This window comes from Geotrypetes seraphini, chromosome 15, assembly GCF_902459505.1.
Source record: "Geotrypetes seraphini chromosome 15, aGeoSer1.1, whole genome shotgun sequence".
Taxonomy (NCBI): domain Eukaryota; kingdom Metazoa; phylum Chordata; class Amphibia; order Gymnophiona; family Dermophiidae; genus Geotrypetes; species Geotrypetes seraphini.
In genome coordinates, this window is record NC_047098.1 from 61,374,790 (window position 1) to 61,391,078 (window position 16,289).

Sequence of the window (16,289 nt, forward strand, 5' to 3'; positions counted from 1 at the left end):
ATCATTTGGGCTAGCCATGGGTTCAGTTTAGCTGCCTGGAAGGCGAAGGTTTTGTCTAAGAATCTTTTGAGATGACATAGTTTTAGCGAGGGGAAGGCGAACAGCTGAATTCTACGGGATTTCTTATTGGTGCAATTAAGGTTAAAGTGAGGATTGATGTATCTTGGCGAAGAACCAAATACTGATTTGTAGCAGAAGCATGCGAACTTGAAGAGAACTCTGGATTCGAATGGCAGCCAATGAAGTTGGTGGTAAAACGGGGTGATGTGTTCCCATTTATTCAGGCCAAAGATGAGACGGACGGCGGTATTTTGGATCATCTTCAGTCTCCTGATGGTTTTCTTCGTGGAGCTTAAGTAAATTATATTGCAGTAGTCCAGAATGCTTAGAATGGAGGACTATACTAGTAGGCAGAAAGAGGTGTCGTCTAAGTATTTTTTTATGGTGCGGAGTTTCCAAAGTACCGAGAAGCTTTTCCTGACTGTGAGGTCGGTGTGATTTTCTAAGGATAAATGTTTGTCAAGAGTGACTCTCCCAATATTTTTAAGGTAGGTTCGAGGGGAAAAGTCATTCCTTTCAATTGGATTGTGGTGTCCTTGATTTTGTCATTGGGGGTGGCTAGGAAAAATTTAGTTTTGTTCAGGATTAGTTTCAGCCTGAATGATAGCATCCAGAGTTCAATCTGATAAGAACATAAGAACATAAGCAGTGCCTCTGCTGGGTCAGACCAGAGGTCCATCGTGCCCAGCAGTCCGCTCTCGCGGCGGCCCAACAGGTCCAGTACCTGTGCAGTAATCCTCTATCTATACCCCTCTATCCCCTTTTCCAGTAGGTAATTGTCTAATCCTTTCTTAAACCCCATTACTGTACTCTGCCCTATCACGTCCTCTGGAAGCGCATTCCAGGTGTCCACCACACGTTGGGTAAAGAAGAACTTCCTAGCATTGAGAATGTTTGTAATGTAGTCAAGTAGTTCTGGTGTGAAACTGGTTAGAGGGATGGCTATTGTGATGTCATCTGCATAGATGAAAAATTTGAGCTTGAAGTTATGTAGGAGGTTTCCCAGGGAGGTCAGGTAGATATTGAACAGGGTGGGGGATAGGGGGGAGCCCTGCGGGACACCGCAGCTATATGAGAAGGAGTTGTTCTTGAGTACCTTGTAGGATCTGTTTCTTAGGAACCCCTGGAACCAGTTGAGGACCTGGTCGGAGATGCCGATGTGAGTCAGGCATTCAAGGAGAATGTTGTGGTCGACTAGGTCAAAAGCACTGCTCAAGTCAAGTTGTAAGATCAGGGCACTTGAGCCCTGACTAAATAGTGTGTGGAGTTGGTTCTCTAGATCCACCACTTTCCCATCTCAGAATGTTCCTGAATTTAGCATACAGCTTATAACATTAATACTTTTTGTGTCTGATCTGTCTGTTTCCAAATGAGAGGAAGCAAATGTCAATACTGATGGCTAAATTGAAGAAATGTGATTGACCCAAGGTCATCGGGAGAGACATTGGAGGAAAAAAAGCCTGGACTTGTGTGTCATAACCTGTAGTTTGATGCTCTATCCTCCAAACCACACCTCCTGGCCTTGTTTCTTCTGCTGCTAAAAACTCAAATTCAAAACCAGTCTGAGCTTTAAGATCTTTTAATTAAAAGTCTACCGCGGAATTAGCTCTTTGTCTCAGGGCTATGAAAACATCTTGACTTTGAAATCAATAAAATACATTTTGAACCAGTAGATGGTTGAGTTTTTATGGTCTGATACTAACATTTTGCTGTAAACAAAAACATAATACACTCTGATTACAAAATCATAAAACAGTCATCCCCTGGGGCTCGTAACAAGGAAAGAGACTGCATTTGGATCAAGGTGATGGACTGCAGCTGTTTGGGAATGCAACTGAACTGAAAAGGTACAGCAGTAATATCTCCATGGAGTACTAGGAAGGAGAAGAGATGGCCGTCATGCGACAAGAGTGAGTTATCCAAGACATTCCCTGCTACCTCCCTCACCCTCCAGCCCTATTGTCCTATAGGGCTGATGCATCTTTTGTATTTTTTCTAACATTCAGTATCTCAGAGGAGAAGGAAAGCGGTATACAGTGTTCCCCCGGTCATTAGAGGTCGGCGGTTCACGGTCTCAGTCATTCGCGGTATTTTCCAACTGCGACCGCCGACCAGAAGAGGGCAGCTGGAGAGGCAGGAGAGAGCACCGGCAAGTGAAGGAATTCACTCGCTGTATGCTCTGACCACCTCTTCCTGCACTAAAGTCGGGCCTTACCAATCAGGAGCTGCTGTATACGGCTCCCTCCATATTCGCGGGGGTTTGGGGCAAAGTGAAAGTGATATGTTTTGCTGTAGCAGAACATTTTTTTTTCCATGATTTATACCTCTCTGTACTGTGTTCTAAGTTAGGTTAGTGGTTAGAGAGGACGGCTGAGAATCGGAGCCAGGGTTCAAATCATGTTCCTCCCATCGATCCATCGTGTGACCTACAGCAAGTTGAGTCACCCTCCAGTGACTCAAATCATCCTAATCCTAAGTCCACTTGGACAGGGAAATAAGACATGTACCTGAGTGTAACTCACCAAGAGCTTGGATTTATAATTTTTTTAAAAGGGGGGAGGGGGGTAATTAAATCAAAAATCTAATTCCATCTAAATATGGGATTAAAGATTTAGCCCATACCTTGTTTTCAGGAGTAGCTCAAGGCTAGTTGCATTCAATTACAGTAGCTTGCAATCACAAAGGGATCAATATTCATTATGCAGGAGTTAGCCTTTCTTTAAACGATGACCACTATCGGCTAAATTAGACCTGCACATTGAGTGCCAGGCCCTATCCAGCTTTCAGGGCTCAGTTAATATTTACTGCTGTCGCTGCACAGCTAATTGGGCGTATTTAGGAATGTCTTTATGAAGTCCAGCATGTCCAGTTAGTTACTGTATATGGGCACCAAAACTGAATATTCCACCAGTGCCAACATAAATCATGGCCCCTCTCCAACTCTGCTCCAGAGCTCCCTGCCACTAACCACTGAGTGCCTTGGTAGTCAGAGTAAATATTCAGCGGCTCTGCCTTTAACATATTTGTCAATGATCTGGAGATGGGAATAACTAGTGAGATAATTATACCCCCTCCCCCTCCCACACTTTTATGAAGCTGCATTGGCGTTTTTTTTTTATCGTCGGTCATGACGGTAAAAGCTCTGACATTTATAGAACTCCTATGAGTATCGGAACTTGTACCGCCATGGCCGACGATAAAAAATGCTAATGCGGCTTCGTAAAAGGAGGGGGAGGGGAGAAAATTTGCTGATGACATAAAGTTGTTCAAAATTGTTGAATCACAAGAAGACTGGGAAAAATTTCAAGAGGACCTTGTGAGACTGGGAAACCTTGTGAGACTGGGAAACTTTGACCAGAGGGCCACCACGTGAGCAGACTGCTGGGCATGATGGACCACTGGTCTGACCCAGCAGCGGCAATTCTTATGTTCTTATGGGTGTCAAAATGGCAGACGACGTTTAATATGAGCAAGTGCAAAGTGATGCATGTGGGAAAAATGAGTCCAATCTATAGCTGTGTGATGTTAGGAGTCAGTGCCCAGGAAAAGAATCTAGGTGTGCATTGAAACCCTCTGCTCAGTGTACAGCAGCGACTAAGAATACAAATAAATTGTTAGGAAAGGAATGGAAAACAAAAATGAAAACGTTCTACTGCCTTTGTATAGTGCTCTATAGTGTGACTGCATCTTAAACACTGTTTGCAATTCTGGTCACCACATTGCAAATAAGATGGCGGAATTAGGTGACAAAAATGATAAAGGGGAGGAGACAATTTCCCTATGAGGAAAGGCTAATGCAACTAGTGCTTTTCAGCCTGGAGACGAGTCAGCTGAGGGAAGATCGGATAGAGGTCTATGAAATACTGAGTGGAGTGGAGCAGGTAGATGCGAGTCGAATGTTTACTCTTTCCAAAAATACTAGCACTAAAGGGCATGCAATGAAGCTTTAAATTGCAAATTGAAAACAAACTGAAGGAACTATTTCTTCATTCAGTGTGCAATTAAACTCTGGAATTTGTTGCCAGAGAAAGTGGTAAAAGTAGTTAGCTTAGCAAAGTTTAAAAAAGGGTTTGAATAATTTCCTAAAAGTCGATGAGCTATTATTAACATGGACTTGGGAAAATCCTCTGCTTATTTCTAGGATAAGCAGCATAAAATCTGTTTTACTCTTTTGGGATCTTGCCAGGAACTTGTGACCTGAATTGGCCACTGTTAGAAACAAGATACTGGGCTTGATGGACCTTCGGTCTATCCTGGTATGGCAGTCTTTATGTTTTTTTTTTTTTTTGTTCATATGAATATTGACACCTAAGTTTGTACCTGAAGCAATGAAGGTTTAAGTGGCTTGCCCAAGGTCATAAAGGGTCTGATTTTATAAAGGGCACCTAACTCTGTTGGCATCTAGGAAAAAGGCATCTACCGCATGTCATTCAAGGTTAAGTGCTGTTTATAGAATCGTACTTAGCAGTGCCTAAATCGAGTTTGGCACCGGTAGGCATCTACGACTTAGGAGCTGGAATATTAGGCCAGGATTTTCTTGGCCTAAAATACTGGTGACTAACTCAATTCACACCAAAACTCCACACCTAACCATGCCGACATGCCAGGTAGGCGCCTACCAGTTAATTAAATTTGGAATTATTTGGAATTGGTTTCTAATTAGCACCAATTTACAAGAATTCTATGAGCATCAGAGCTGTTACCACTAAAGACTGCGCTACGGTTTTGTAAAAGGGGGGTTAGTTAGGTTCCTACATCAGTAGGCATCCCAAATGCCGTTTAGAGAATCAGGGCCCAAATGTATAGGTGGAATTAAAGCCTTGACTTTCTTAATTCTTATAAACAAACAAACAAATAGAGGACTTCATAGTAATCAGTGATATGCTTAATCACGAAAATGGACTAAGTCCTCTTGAACAAATCCAAATAAACAATTTGTTCAAGAGGACTTAGTCCATTTTCGTAGTAAAGCATATCATTTCTTAATTCTTAACCAACTTAGTGTCTACAGTCTTAGTTAAGGGGGTTGGAGGGGTGGGGGTGCCAGCACCCATCCTCTTCTCCTCTCCGCCCCTCCCCCCCTCTTCCCTTCCTTAATACCTCTTTAATTTTCCCAGCGTGCTGCTCACTGATGTCACTTCCGGGTCCCATGCCTAGGAAGTGATGTCAGAGGGAGAGCTAACATGACGAGGGCAGCAAATTTGTGATGCTGCTCGCGCCTGGAAAATGAAAGAGGTACATGGGAAGGGAAAGAGGGTGCGCACGTGGCAGGGGGGGTCGGGAAGGAGCGTGTGAGAGGGGCCTGTATTATGTGTTTGCAGTGCTTATCTGGTGACTAGGTGTTTTTTTGTGACTTAGACCATGTTTTAAATGGTCTAAGTCACAATGTCCAAGTTCCATCTAGGCTCTGTTGTAAAACCTTCGGTTATACATGCTGTACGACAAAGTCTAAGCCGGCCCACATCCCGCCCTTGACACGCCTCCTGAAATGCTCCGTGTAGCTACGGTCGTTCCGCGGCACTACGAAGGTCTAGGTCGTTTAGAAATACGTCCAAAACCCGGTTTGATTATCGGCACTTGGACGTCTTTCATTTATGATCGGCCGGTTTTTGGACGTTTTTCTCTTTCGATTATGAGCCCCTTTGTATCTAAAAGGATTGATGAACCCGGACCCGTTTGGTCCTGCACTGCGTAGGAGCTTTCACATTTTGCTAAGCTGTTTAACGCTGATTCTAGTTGTTATCCATCAGGTTTTCTTGTATATGATATAGAACCCCTGAGGAAAGAGCGTTTCTTCGACACACGGATCGTGTTGGGGCCGGGTTCATCGATCCTTTTGGATGCAAACTGTTTTATGATTCTATTTATGTCGATTGTTTATTAAAGACTTGGCATCTTGGACATCATCACTGCAGTTTGCGCCTTTGCTTTTAGTTCTGGTGGAATATCATTTGTGTGCTTTATAAATATGAATCTTAAATTGCTGGAAAAACTGAAGTATGCTACTAGACGCCAAAATTTAGGAACTCTGAAGTGTTTGTGTGACCTTACTTCTGATAAATAAGATTTACTCTTTTTGTTTATGCTGTTGGTGTACATTGTTAAAGGTTTATTCAGATGTTCACTTGTTTAAATTTGTATACTTTCAAAACTTATAATAAAAATGGCTTGAATTTAAAAAAAAAAAAAAGCATCCAGAGCGCCGCACAGAAGCTTCTATTGTTGGCTGAATAGACAGGTTTGCCTGTGTTTCTGAATCCGCGCATAGTTTTTCCCCTAAAATAGGGGTCGTTTTACTAAGGCGCGCGAGCCGATTTAATGCGTGCTAAAAGAGGGGGATATGGTCCTATGGAAGCCAAAGGTGCTTTGTCCAACAGTAGCCTAGAGAATAACCCAAGGACAAATTTGTTCCCGTCCCAGCGGGAACTGTCTCCTGCCCCCACGAGTTCTGTCCCTGCAAGCTCTGTCCTCTTGTGCGCTAGCCTCAAACAAGTGCGCGAGCCTTCTCTACAGTAGTCTTCAAGTTAATGTCTGATGTCATTATTGGCACCTTCTCTTTTCTGTCCAAGTGCAAAAGTCTTATTGCAGGTGTCAGCCTCTTGTTCTATTGATTTTTCTTCCTTCCATAGAGAGGGACAGAGCGCTTTGTTTGTTCAAAGTCACAGGCGCTACTATTTCATGTTTTAATGCAGTTGACAAGTACTGTCAAACATGGTTAGACAAAAAGTTCCTCTAGCCCAGCATCTGTCTCTGATAGAGGCAAGTGATGGTTCTTGAAAATAACGTGTAGGTATTAAGAAATGGGCCAGGTGCAGAACTGTCCACCTGCTACAAAATCTTTCCTCTTTTGCAGCTGTCATATTTTTTTAGTGGGGGGAGGAGGTGCACTGAACCATGGGTAACACCCTATACCAGGGGTGTCCAACCTTCAGCCCGAGGGTGGCATGCGGCCCCGTGAAGTATTTTGTGCGGCCCCGGTCGAGGGCGATGCAGTGTTTTCCTCTGCTGCTCCCAGGTGTTTACCGTCTTGCCAGCTCCCTCCTCTGTCTTGCTGCAGCCAATGTGGCCCAGGGAAGCCAAAAGGTTGGACACTCCTGCCCTATACTATTACATTTGAATTTGTTTTTGAGCCTCAGGAGAATTAAATGCAGGGACTCAAGTTACTCCTTTGTTTATCTGAACTTAAGTTGTACCTGAGTAATGGGCCCTCTTACTAAGCTGTGTTAAGACACTAACACATACCTAACGCAGCAAAAAAATGGACTACAATGTCATGTGGTGGTTTTTGAAAGTGCATACACCAATTCCCAGATCCTAGTTTCCTGTGCGTTGGTGCCCAATCGGGGTAAGGGATATCGTTTTGGTGCTCGGGGGAGCATGTAAGATCGCGGGGGGGGGGAATGACTCAAGCGGGGGGATGCCGGATCGCTGGGGAGGGGGTATGGAGCAGTGCCGGTGGCCTCAAGGGGGGGGGATTGGAGCAGCGCCAGTAGCCTCGGGTGGGGGGGGGTTGGTGGAACGAATCAAAACGAGTTTCCATTCATTCCTATGGGGAAACTCGCTTTGATATACGAGCAATTTGGTTTACGAGCATACTTCTGGAATGAATTATGCTCGTAAACCAAGGTTCCACTGTATATAAATAAGATCTAAAAAGGAAAGATATGAACAAAATGACAAGAAGGAGGAACCATGCTTTACCAAAACCTGAGAATGAAGAAGGAAAAAGAAGGAAACAATAATCCTTATGGCGTGAAAGACAGAAACCATGCAGGGCCAAATATAAATCGTTAGAACGTGGCTTGTATTGAAAAAGCTTCCTGATAGTGCCATCAACCAACAAAAGGTGAAACAAGTATTATAGCTGATAGTAAAGTGGCTAACCTGCATCCATATTGACACGGCTAAGATTCCCTGGGAACTACAAAACAAATATAGTAGATGCTTGACTAGAATGCATTAAACGCCCATCTGGCTGCGAACTGCTTCGGTGGAGGGATGCGGGAGGTGCAAGGAGAGAAGTAGAGACACCAGCCAGGAGGAAAGTCATCTGTGCCGGCTGACTTCCTACAGGAAGTGCCTTTTGCAGCGAGAGGCACGTCCTGTAGGCAGTCAGCTGGTGTGGATGACTCTCCTCGCCAGTGTGTCACAGCACACCTAAAATCTCAGGAGGCACACTGGTGTGCCACAGCACACAGTTTTGTGATACACTGGTATAATTCTTTATAGAATATATAATTCTTTGTAACATGTTTTAACTCGATACAGAATTCTTTTTTTTAAAATTCTTTATTTAATATTTTCTAACTCGATACAGAATTCTATGTAGCAGTATGCTGCTCTAATTAATGAGGATTTGGTGTGATATAGATTGCACAAAACATAATCCAAACAAAATAAAGTCTGCTAAAAAAAAAATAAAAATAAAAAAAAGACTCAAAAATACAAATATATTGGAGAAAGCAAACTTATAAAATATAACTAACTTTTTCACAAGACCTCATACACCCAAGGCACTACTTTGATTTCTTTCGTGCACTTACCTTCTGCCTGACAGTTCCTCAACCGTTTCACTGTTCAGTTTCCTCAGGGGCCGTGCTACTTCAATTGTATATGTTCTCAACTACTCCACACGACAGCATTCATAATGATTTCATATTGTTTTTTGAAATTGACGAACGGTTCTTCTTTCTCCATGATCCCTTGGGCAGAAGTTAAGTGATCTTCTTGTACACTTTATTATACACAGTCGTTTATACCACAGACTTCTGGCTGCCTCTGCTGTTGAATGTTCCAATACACTTTAGTTTATTTTTTTATATTTTAAGTAATAGCTTAAAATACTTGCATGTTTACATTGGGTGCTTTTGAACTGCAGAACAGAAGCACCTATGGTTGATCACTGGCACACGGCAGGACTGTCCCCTCTTATGACAGTTTCCGTAAAGGCCTGAAGACCTATGTTTTCAACATATCTTATTTACACTAACAGATAATTTTTTAAAGGTTTGAAAACCTATTTTTCTGCAAGATACATGTATATCATTCACTAACAGATGAGCTGATTTTTTTCTCTTTTTGTGTTTTAATCTTATGGAAGATTTTAATTCCTGGAGACGGCCAGCCTGTTATTAATTTGGAAATTGCATTGAACTCCTATTGGGGTAGTTTAGCAATTCATATATTAGCAATTCAGTGCCGGCACCTATTCTAAAACTTCAAAAGTGTCCCCAAATTTCAAGTCACAATTCAGTCAGTGGCAGCCAGCATTTCAAGAAATGCTGACCACTTCCAGCTGAATAACGATTGGTTCTTATATTGAAGGCATGTGTGTTTAGTGGTGGTGGGGGAGGGGGGGGGGTAAGAGGTAGGAATTCAACAGAGAAGAAAATGGGAAGAAAACTGAATATGTTGTGAGCTGAAAAAATCATGTCTATGAAATAACACAGAAGATTAGATTGAGAAACTGTGTTAGCAACATCAGGCGATGTCATCCATTCGGGTGGCTGATTCATCCTGCCTCTTATCAGTGAGCTATTGCTTTGTAACAATTTGATTACTCAGAACACCTGCTATTTGTATATACTGTATATATTCACAAAATGTTTGAGAAAATAAACCACTCCAAATTTTCAGATGCATCACTTCAGGGGTATACGATGACTAATTAAGTGGGTGGTGCATGTGTTGGAATGCTGATATTCATATAAATATTGGTATCACAAAAGTTTTATGCTCGGATGTGTGTACAACTCTGGGTGCTGATTTGAGTGCAAGACATAGCTGCTTCTAGCACAGACCCATGTGGACATAAGACTAGCTTTACTGGGTCAGATCAATGGTCCACCTAGCCCAGTATCCCATCTTACATTACATTACATTACATTATTGACTTCTATTCCGCTCCTACCTTGCAGTTCTGGGCGGATTACAAAAGAGACATCTGGACATTTCCAGGAGAATTACAAAGAGATATCTGGATATTTTCGGGAGAATTACAAGAAGATTGGTGAATTACAATTTAGGGAATGGGATACAGTGAGGAAGATTGGGCAGTTTCCAGGGGAGATGACAAAGAAATGACATCTGTATAAATTTTTTGAATAGTTGGGTTTTGATTTCTTTGCGAAAAGATTTGAAGTCGCTTGTTGTTATCAACAGGTTGGAGATGGTATGGTCCTGTTTTGCTGCTTGCATCGCTAGTAGACTGTCAAACATCTTCTTGCGCTGTGTGCCTTTGAGTGGGGGGTAGGTAAAAGGAGTCTTAGTTCTTCTTTGTCTAGTGGTAAGGTTTTAGTTCAGGCGGTTATTTAAGTAATTGGGGGCTGTGCCATTTATTGCTTTGAATAAGAGACAGTATAATTTGAACTGAATTAACGCTTCTATTGGTAACCAGTGTCTAGGTAGGCCGCAGTGACGTGGTCAAATTTTCTTAGCGAGTAGATCAATCTGAGTGCAGTGTTTTGGATTGTCTGTAGTTGTTTTATCATTGTTGCAGGGCATGGCAGATAGAAGATGTTGCAGTAGTCCAATAGACCTAGAACTAGGGATTGAACTATGAGACTATAGTGCTCTTTGTTGAAGAATTTTCTGATTTTTCATAGATTGCGCATGGTTAGAAATGCTTTCTGGGTGGTCTGGTTGATTTGGGCCTGCATTGTGTAGCATCTATCTATTGTTACTCCCAGGAATTTAAGGGTGGGTTGTATAGGGTACCTGACAAAACCCAAATAGTAGCAACAACCCATGCTACCAATCTGGGCAACCGGGGCAAGTAGTGGCTTTCCCCCATGTCTGTCTCAACAGCAGTCTATGGACTTTTCCTCCAGGAACTTGTCCAAACCTTTTTGAAAACCAGCTACATTACCACATCTTCTAGCAACACATTCCAGAGTTTAACTCTTCTCTGAGTGAAAAAATATTTCCTCCTATTGGTTTTAAAAGTATTACTCTGTAACTTTATCCAGTGTCCCCTAGTCTTTGTAAATCTTGATGGAGTAAAAAAATCGATCCACGTGTACTTGTTCTATACCACTCAGGATTTTGTAGACTTCAGTCATATCTTCCCTCAGCCATCTCTTTTCTATGGCTGCAGAACCCTAACCTTTTTAGTCTTTCCTCATACGAGAGGAGTTCCATCCCCTTTATCATCTTGGTTGCTTTTCTTTGAACCTTTTCTAGCGCCGTTATAATTTTTTTGAAATAAGGAGACCAGAACTGAATGTAATACTCAAGGTGAGGTTGAACCTTTATTCCCCATTTTTGACCACTGAAATGTCCTAGTTGAAAACATCCAATCTAGACCATTTGGTCATGGGTGGGACCAGCATTGTAAAAGACTGGCCACCTTAGAGGGCACTGCTGTGAACTTCACATAAAGGGTGTCACGTGTACATCTCACATAACCCCCCCAATAGCCCTTATGGCTGCAGGTGACATCTATATGGCAGTATAGTAGGATTTTGGTGGGATCACACTTTCCACCATAAATGTACAGGTTAGAGGGGCTTATAGGTCTGGGTCCTCCTCTCTATGACTCATTAGCCCATTAACCAGGGTACTTAAGATACCTGTGTGATGCTCTACTAATCTTTCCCATACCAGATGCTGCTGATATAGAGATGGGTATGTATCGCTTCATTCATATTTTAGGTGAGTAGGAGGGGATAGTGTCCACTGGGGAAGTGTATGTGTGTGTGTTCATAACATGCCTCCAAACACTCTCTGGATCTTTGGACACCCAACGGCTAGAAGGTCTCACAAGATGTCTAGAAAGACAGTTTCGAAAATTGGCATTTGGACGCTCCGGAGATTAGGACGTCCAAGTGCCAACTTATGACGTTATTTAGACATTTTTTAATTTTTGATTATGAGCCCCATTGATCCTCCACTAGCAAGAGTTGCAATCTTCTAATCTGATACTGTGGTAAGGTTTGCAGGAGACAGGTACGCTTTCTTAACTTTTTACCTATGCTGATGCTAATAAACTGCCCTCATTATAAAATGATGTGAGCTATTTGTACTCTGCCTAGTTGTAGGCAGAACAGAAATGAGTAAGTGCACAAATAATGAGATATTTAGGGCAATATAGCATTGCTGTAGCTAATGATATGTGCTCATAATCTTATGGCAGATGGCAGTGTTTGCCTCTTTCAGTTTCATTATGTGTGTGCTCTGTTACGTGTTTTAGGAACATATGTTGGATGCTTCACTGACGATTCTGAGGATAGAACCATGAAAGGAGTCATTTTTTATGACTTAAGGAAGATGACAGTGTCTCATTGTCAGGAAGCCTGTGCTGAAAGGTAAATTTATTTATTTCTTTTTAATCTTAACCAAACCACCCACCCAAAAAGCAAAACCAATTCACTCTTTTTGTAGACTAGTTGAGGCAGGTTAATTATAGCTCTGTCCAAGCAGCCATATCATGATCATGTTAAGAAGGTGCAAAAAGCCCACTTGGATTTTAAAATTTTAATAGACTCTTAATAGTGAAAAGAAATAGATGAAGGGAAATCAGGATTTAAAAGATTGGCATTGTTAATTTGACCATACAGCTTAGACCCCCCCACACACTAATGATGTCATCATGGCTTTCCCCCCCCCCCCCACACACACACACTTTTCTGACATACTATTCAGTGGAAGGACAGCACCTACCTCTACCTCTGTTTGGTTTTACTACTGAGACCTGCTTTCACTGCAGTTGAAATATATTTTTTCTATGCAATTTCAATGTGTTCCGAATTATCTGAGTTTTCAATTATCCAACAAATTGCTAGATTTAGTCGTGGTGACCTTGTAAGCCAGGAAATGTGGCAATTTTATTGTACTTATGGGGACATTTTTACCTAAATAAATATTTTTTTCTGGGTAAAATGAACTGACTGAAAATTTCCCTCTGCAAATATGGCTAAAAGTGTGCAAATCCAACAGTGCGCATTAAAAATTATAATCCCTGTGGGCGTGTGGGGTGGGGTGGGGCGCCCCTCCCCCACCCTGCTATGCACAGGCCTTCCCCCTTCCCTCCCCACAAAGGCACATCCCTAAAATTAACAAAGCTGAGTCCACCATTTCCCTCCTGGGACCCAGTTCAGGCAATAGGAGCAGTAGTGATTCTCATTCATTCCTGCTGCTTCCTACTTTAAAATGTCTCTCCTTGACCCCCTAATGTTAGTCTTGAATTATTGTTAGGAATTTGACTGCCTAGCAAAGGTTAGGGGACTCTGAACCCTTAGCAGTGAGTAGGGTTGCCAGATTTCCTCTGTTAAAAAAAGAGGACACCTGGTCCCACCCCAGCCCTGCCCAGTTCTGCCACCATACAAATCTCCCCGAGCTCAAGGACCGTGTCTGGAGACAACTGTTAAGGGTCAAGAGGAGCCATTTTAGAGGAGGTAGTCACCAGGGCAGAAGAGATTGTGGATCAATCCTGTTTTCTTTGTTTTATTTATTTATTCAATTTTCTATACTGTTCTCCCAGGGGAGCTCATAAGAGTTTACATGAATTTATTCAGGTACTCTAGCATTTTTCCCTGCCTTTCCCGGTGGGCTCACAATCTATCTAATGTACCTGGGGCAATGGGGGGGATTAAGTGACTTGCCCAGGGTCACAAGGAGTAGTGTGGGTTTGAACCCACAACCTCAGGGTGCTGAGGCTATAGCTTTAACCACTGCATCACTCTAGAAATCAAAATGTTGTAGAAGTGAGCCATTGTGACATCACTGATGAGGTTGGCTCTTAGCCATTGGTGGAATGAGGCATTATGATGTCACAATACCAGCTGTGGTCAGAGGATGAAACTTTTCACCCTATTTATTTATTCAAGTTTCAAGTTCAAGTTTATTAATTGGCTTGTTCAATCGCTTAATCGGATTTCTAAGCGATGTACAATAAAATATACATATAAGGAAACAAAAACATTACATACAATTAATTAATTATAACGTAAACAAAAGGTAAGAGGGGATGAAATACATTTTTTTATAGTAAAGAAAGAACATACAGGGAAAATACAAAAGGAAATTGAAAAAAAACAAGAGAAAGCAAAATAATTCACTAGAATAACACTTTATAAAAAAATTTAATTAATTTGCAAATGCATCTTTAAACAAAAAGGTTTTTAATTCGCTTTTAAATTTCCCAAACACCTTCTCCTCCCGTAAAAACATGGGAAGCGCATTCCAGATCTGGGGAGCTGTACATGAGAAGATAAATTGTCTTCTTGTGCTAATAACCTTCAACGAAGGAATTGACAAAAGGTTCCGTTCACTAGATCTTAAAGTTCTTTTAACTGAATATGGGATAAGTTTTCTATACCGTTCTCCCAGGGGAGCTCAGAACGGTTTACATGAATTTATTCAAGTGCTCAAGCATTTTTCCCTGTCTGTCCCAATGGGTTCACTATCTATCTAATGTACCTGGGGCAATGGGGGGATTAAATGATTTGCCCAGGGTCACAAGGAGCAGCATAGGCTTGAACCCACAACCCCAGACTCCTGAGGCTGTAGCTTTAACCACTGGGCCACACACTCCCTAGACTCCTAGCGGTGAGCTGGGGTCCCAGTAGTGATAGGGTGATGCAGCTGACCCTTAGATTCGTTCATTCAAAGGTGAGTTTTCTAACACGTATGCCTTGAATTCAAAAGGGTTTGTAAAGAAAAATTGCTTCTGCTCCATGGAAACCCCGAGTAAGTTTCCTTCACTCGTAATTTACTTCTTTAGAGATTTTCAAAAACACCAAAGCAAATTCTGATTTTTCAGCTCTGTAAATTCTGTTCAATCCAGGCCAGGTTTGACACTGGGTTAGCTGTGCGTCACTTGTCCTGGTGGCGCTTTCAGTGTTCGAAGAATGTGTCTCAGTCATTTCCTTTCCTTTGCAGAACTTACCTCTATGCGGGCTTAGAGTACGGAGCAGAATGCTACTGTGGGAACAAGCTTCCCACAACTACAGCAAAAGAGGAAGAATGCAACAACGAATGCAAAGGAGAAAAGGGCTCCGTCTGCGGGGGGGTCAACAGGCTGTCTGTCTTCAGGATAGAGGAGCTGAGGGACAAGGCAAAAAGACGTAAGTGACGAAGAAAGGGGCAACAGTTGGCAATAAAAAGGGTGGGTATTTTGGGATTCCTCTTACCTTCTTCTTTTTCAGTTATAAGAGGGAAGGCCAGTCTCCAGCCCTTCAATTTTCTAAGCATGACTGGTACACCAGTACAGCTATGGAATACTGGCACAGTCAGCCGACAAAAGAGAACCCTATATTTCCACAGTAAAGCAACAAACCAAAGCAAAAGAAACTGTGGAAACAGATGTTCCTGGTGCAGACGTTTTAAATTCAGTCTATAAAAGGTAATAGAACAATCCACTTGTGTATAAAACAAAGAGGACCCAACACGGTCCGCGTTTCGACCAACAGGTCTTCCTCGGGGGTCCTGTGGATATGAATATAATGAACTAAAATTCCCTTTGGAACTTGCTGCCCAATTACTTAGGGGTAGAGTCTGCACTAAACCAATTTAAATCCAAGTTAAAAACTTTATTGTTCCAGGATGCTTATGGACAATAACTATCCTTTTAAGGACTAAAACAATGCTTGTCTGTTTTTATCCTTACCTATTGTTTTTTCCCTTCTCTGTGTTCTTTTCTCCAAAGCTTGCCCATTTCCCCGTTTGTTTGAAGTTAGTCTGTATGTCATGTCATTTGTTGTACTAATATATCCTGGTATTGTTAAGCATTACTTATTCTTAATTTGATTTTATGGTGTTTTCATTGTACACCACCTAGAAGTTTGATTAGGCGCTATAAGAAATTTTAAATAAACTTGAAAAACTTGAAACTTGATATATAATCTGATAAAAGGTAAATGGTAAAAGTGACTTAATTAAGTAGTGGATAAATGGTGTCATGTGTAGGATTACCAGATTTTCCATCTGGAAAATCCAGACCCTAGGTCCCCCCAGGCCCACCCAGGTTCCACCCTCCCCTGCCCCATCACACCCTGGTCCTAGCTATGTACCAGTTAAAAAAAGAGGAAATCCAACATATTTAAGTATTCTTAAAAACAAAGACATAGACAAACTTACAGACGAGGAAAGTGGGAGGAAATACAATGCATTATGTTGGAGTGTGTGGCACAGAGGTTAGAGCTAAAGCCTCAGCACCCTGAGGTTGTGGGTTTGAATCCCTCACTGCTCCTTGTGACACTGGGCAAGTCACATAATCCCCTCATTGCCCC

The 16,289-nt window shown here is 42.0% G+C and overlaps 1 protein-coding gene across 1 annotated transcript in view; it reads left to right on the plus strand.

The window, feature by feature from the left end:
* The window catches only part of WSCD1 (WSC domain containing 1), a 64,208-nt gene that overhangs the window by 13,450 nt on the left and 34,469 nt on the right, over positions 1-16,289 (plus strand). Inside the window, exons 2-3 of the mRNA XM_033922994.1 lie at positions 12,251-12,365; positions 14,941-15,125. Of these exons, the coding sequence (XP_033778885.1) occupies positions 12,251-12,365; positions 14,941-15,125 (300 nt within the window). The remainder of the gene's footprint in view (positions 1-12,250; positions 12,366-14,940; positions 15,126-16,289) is intronic.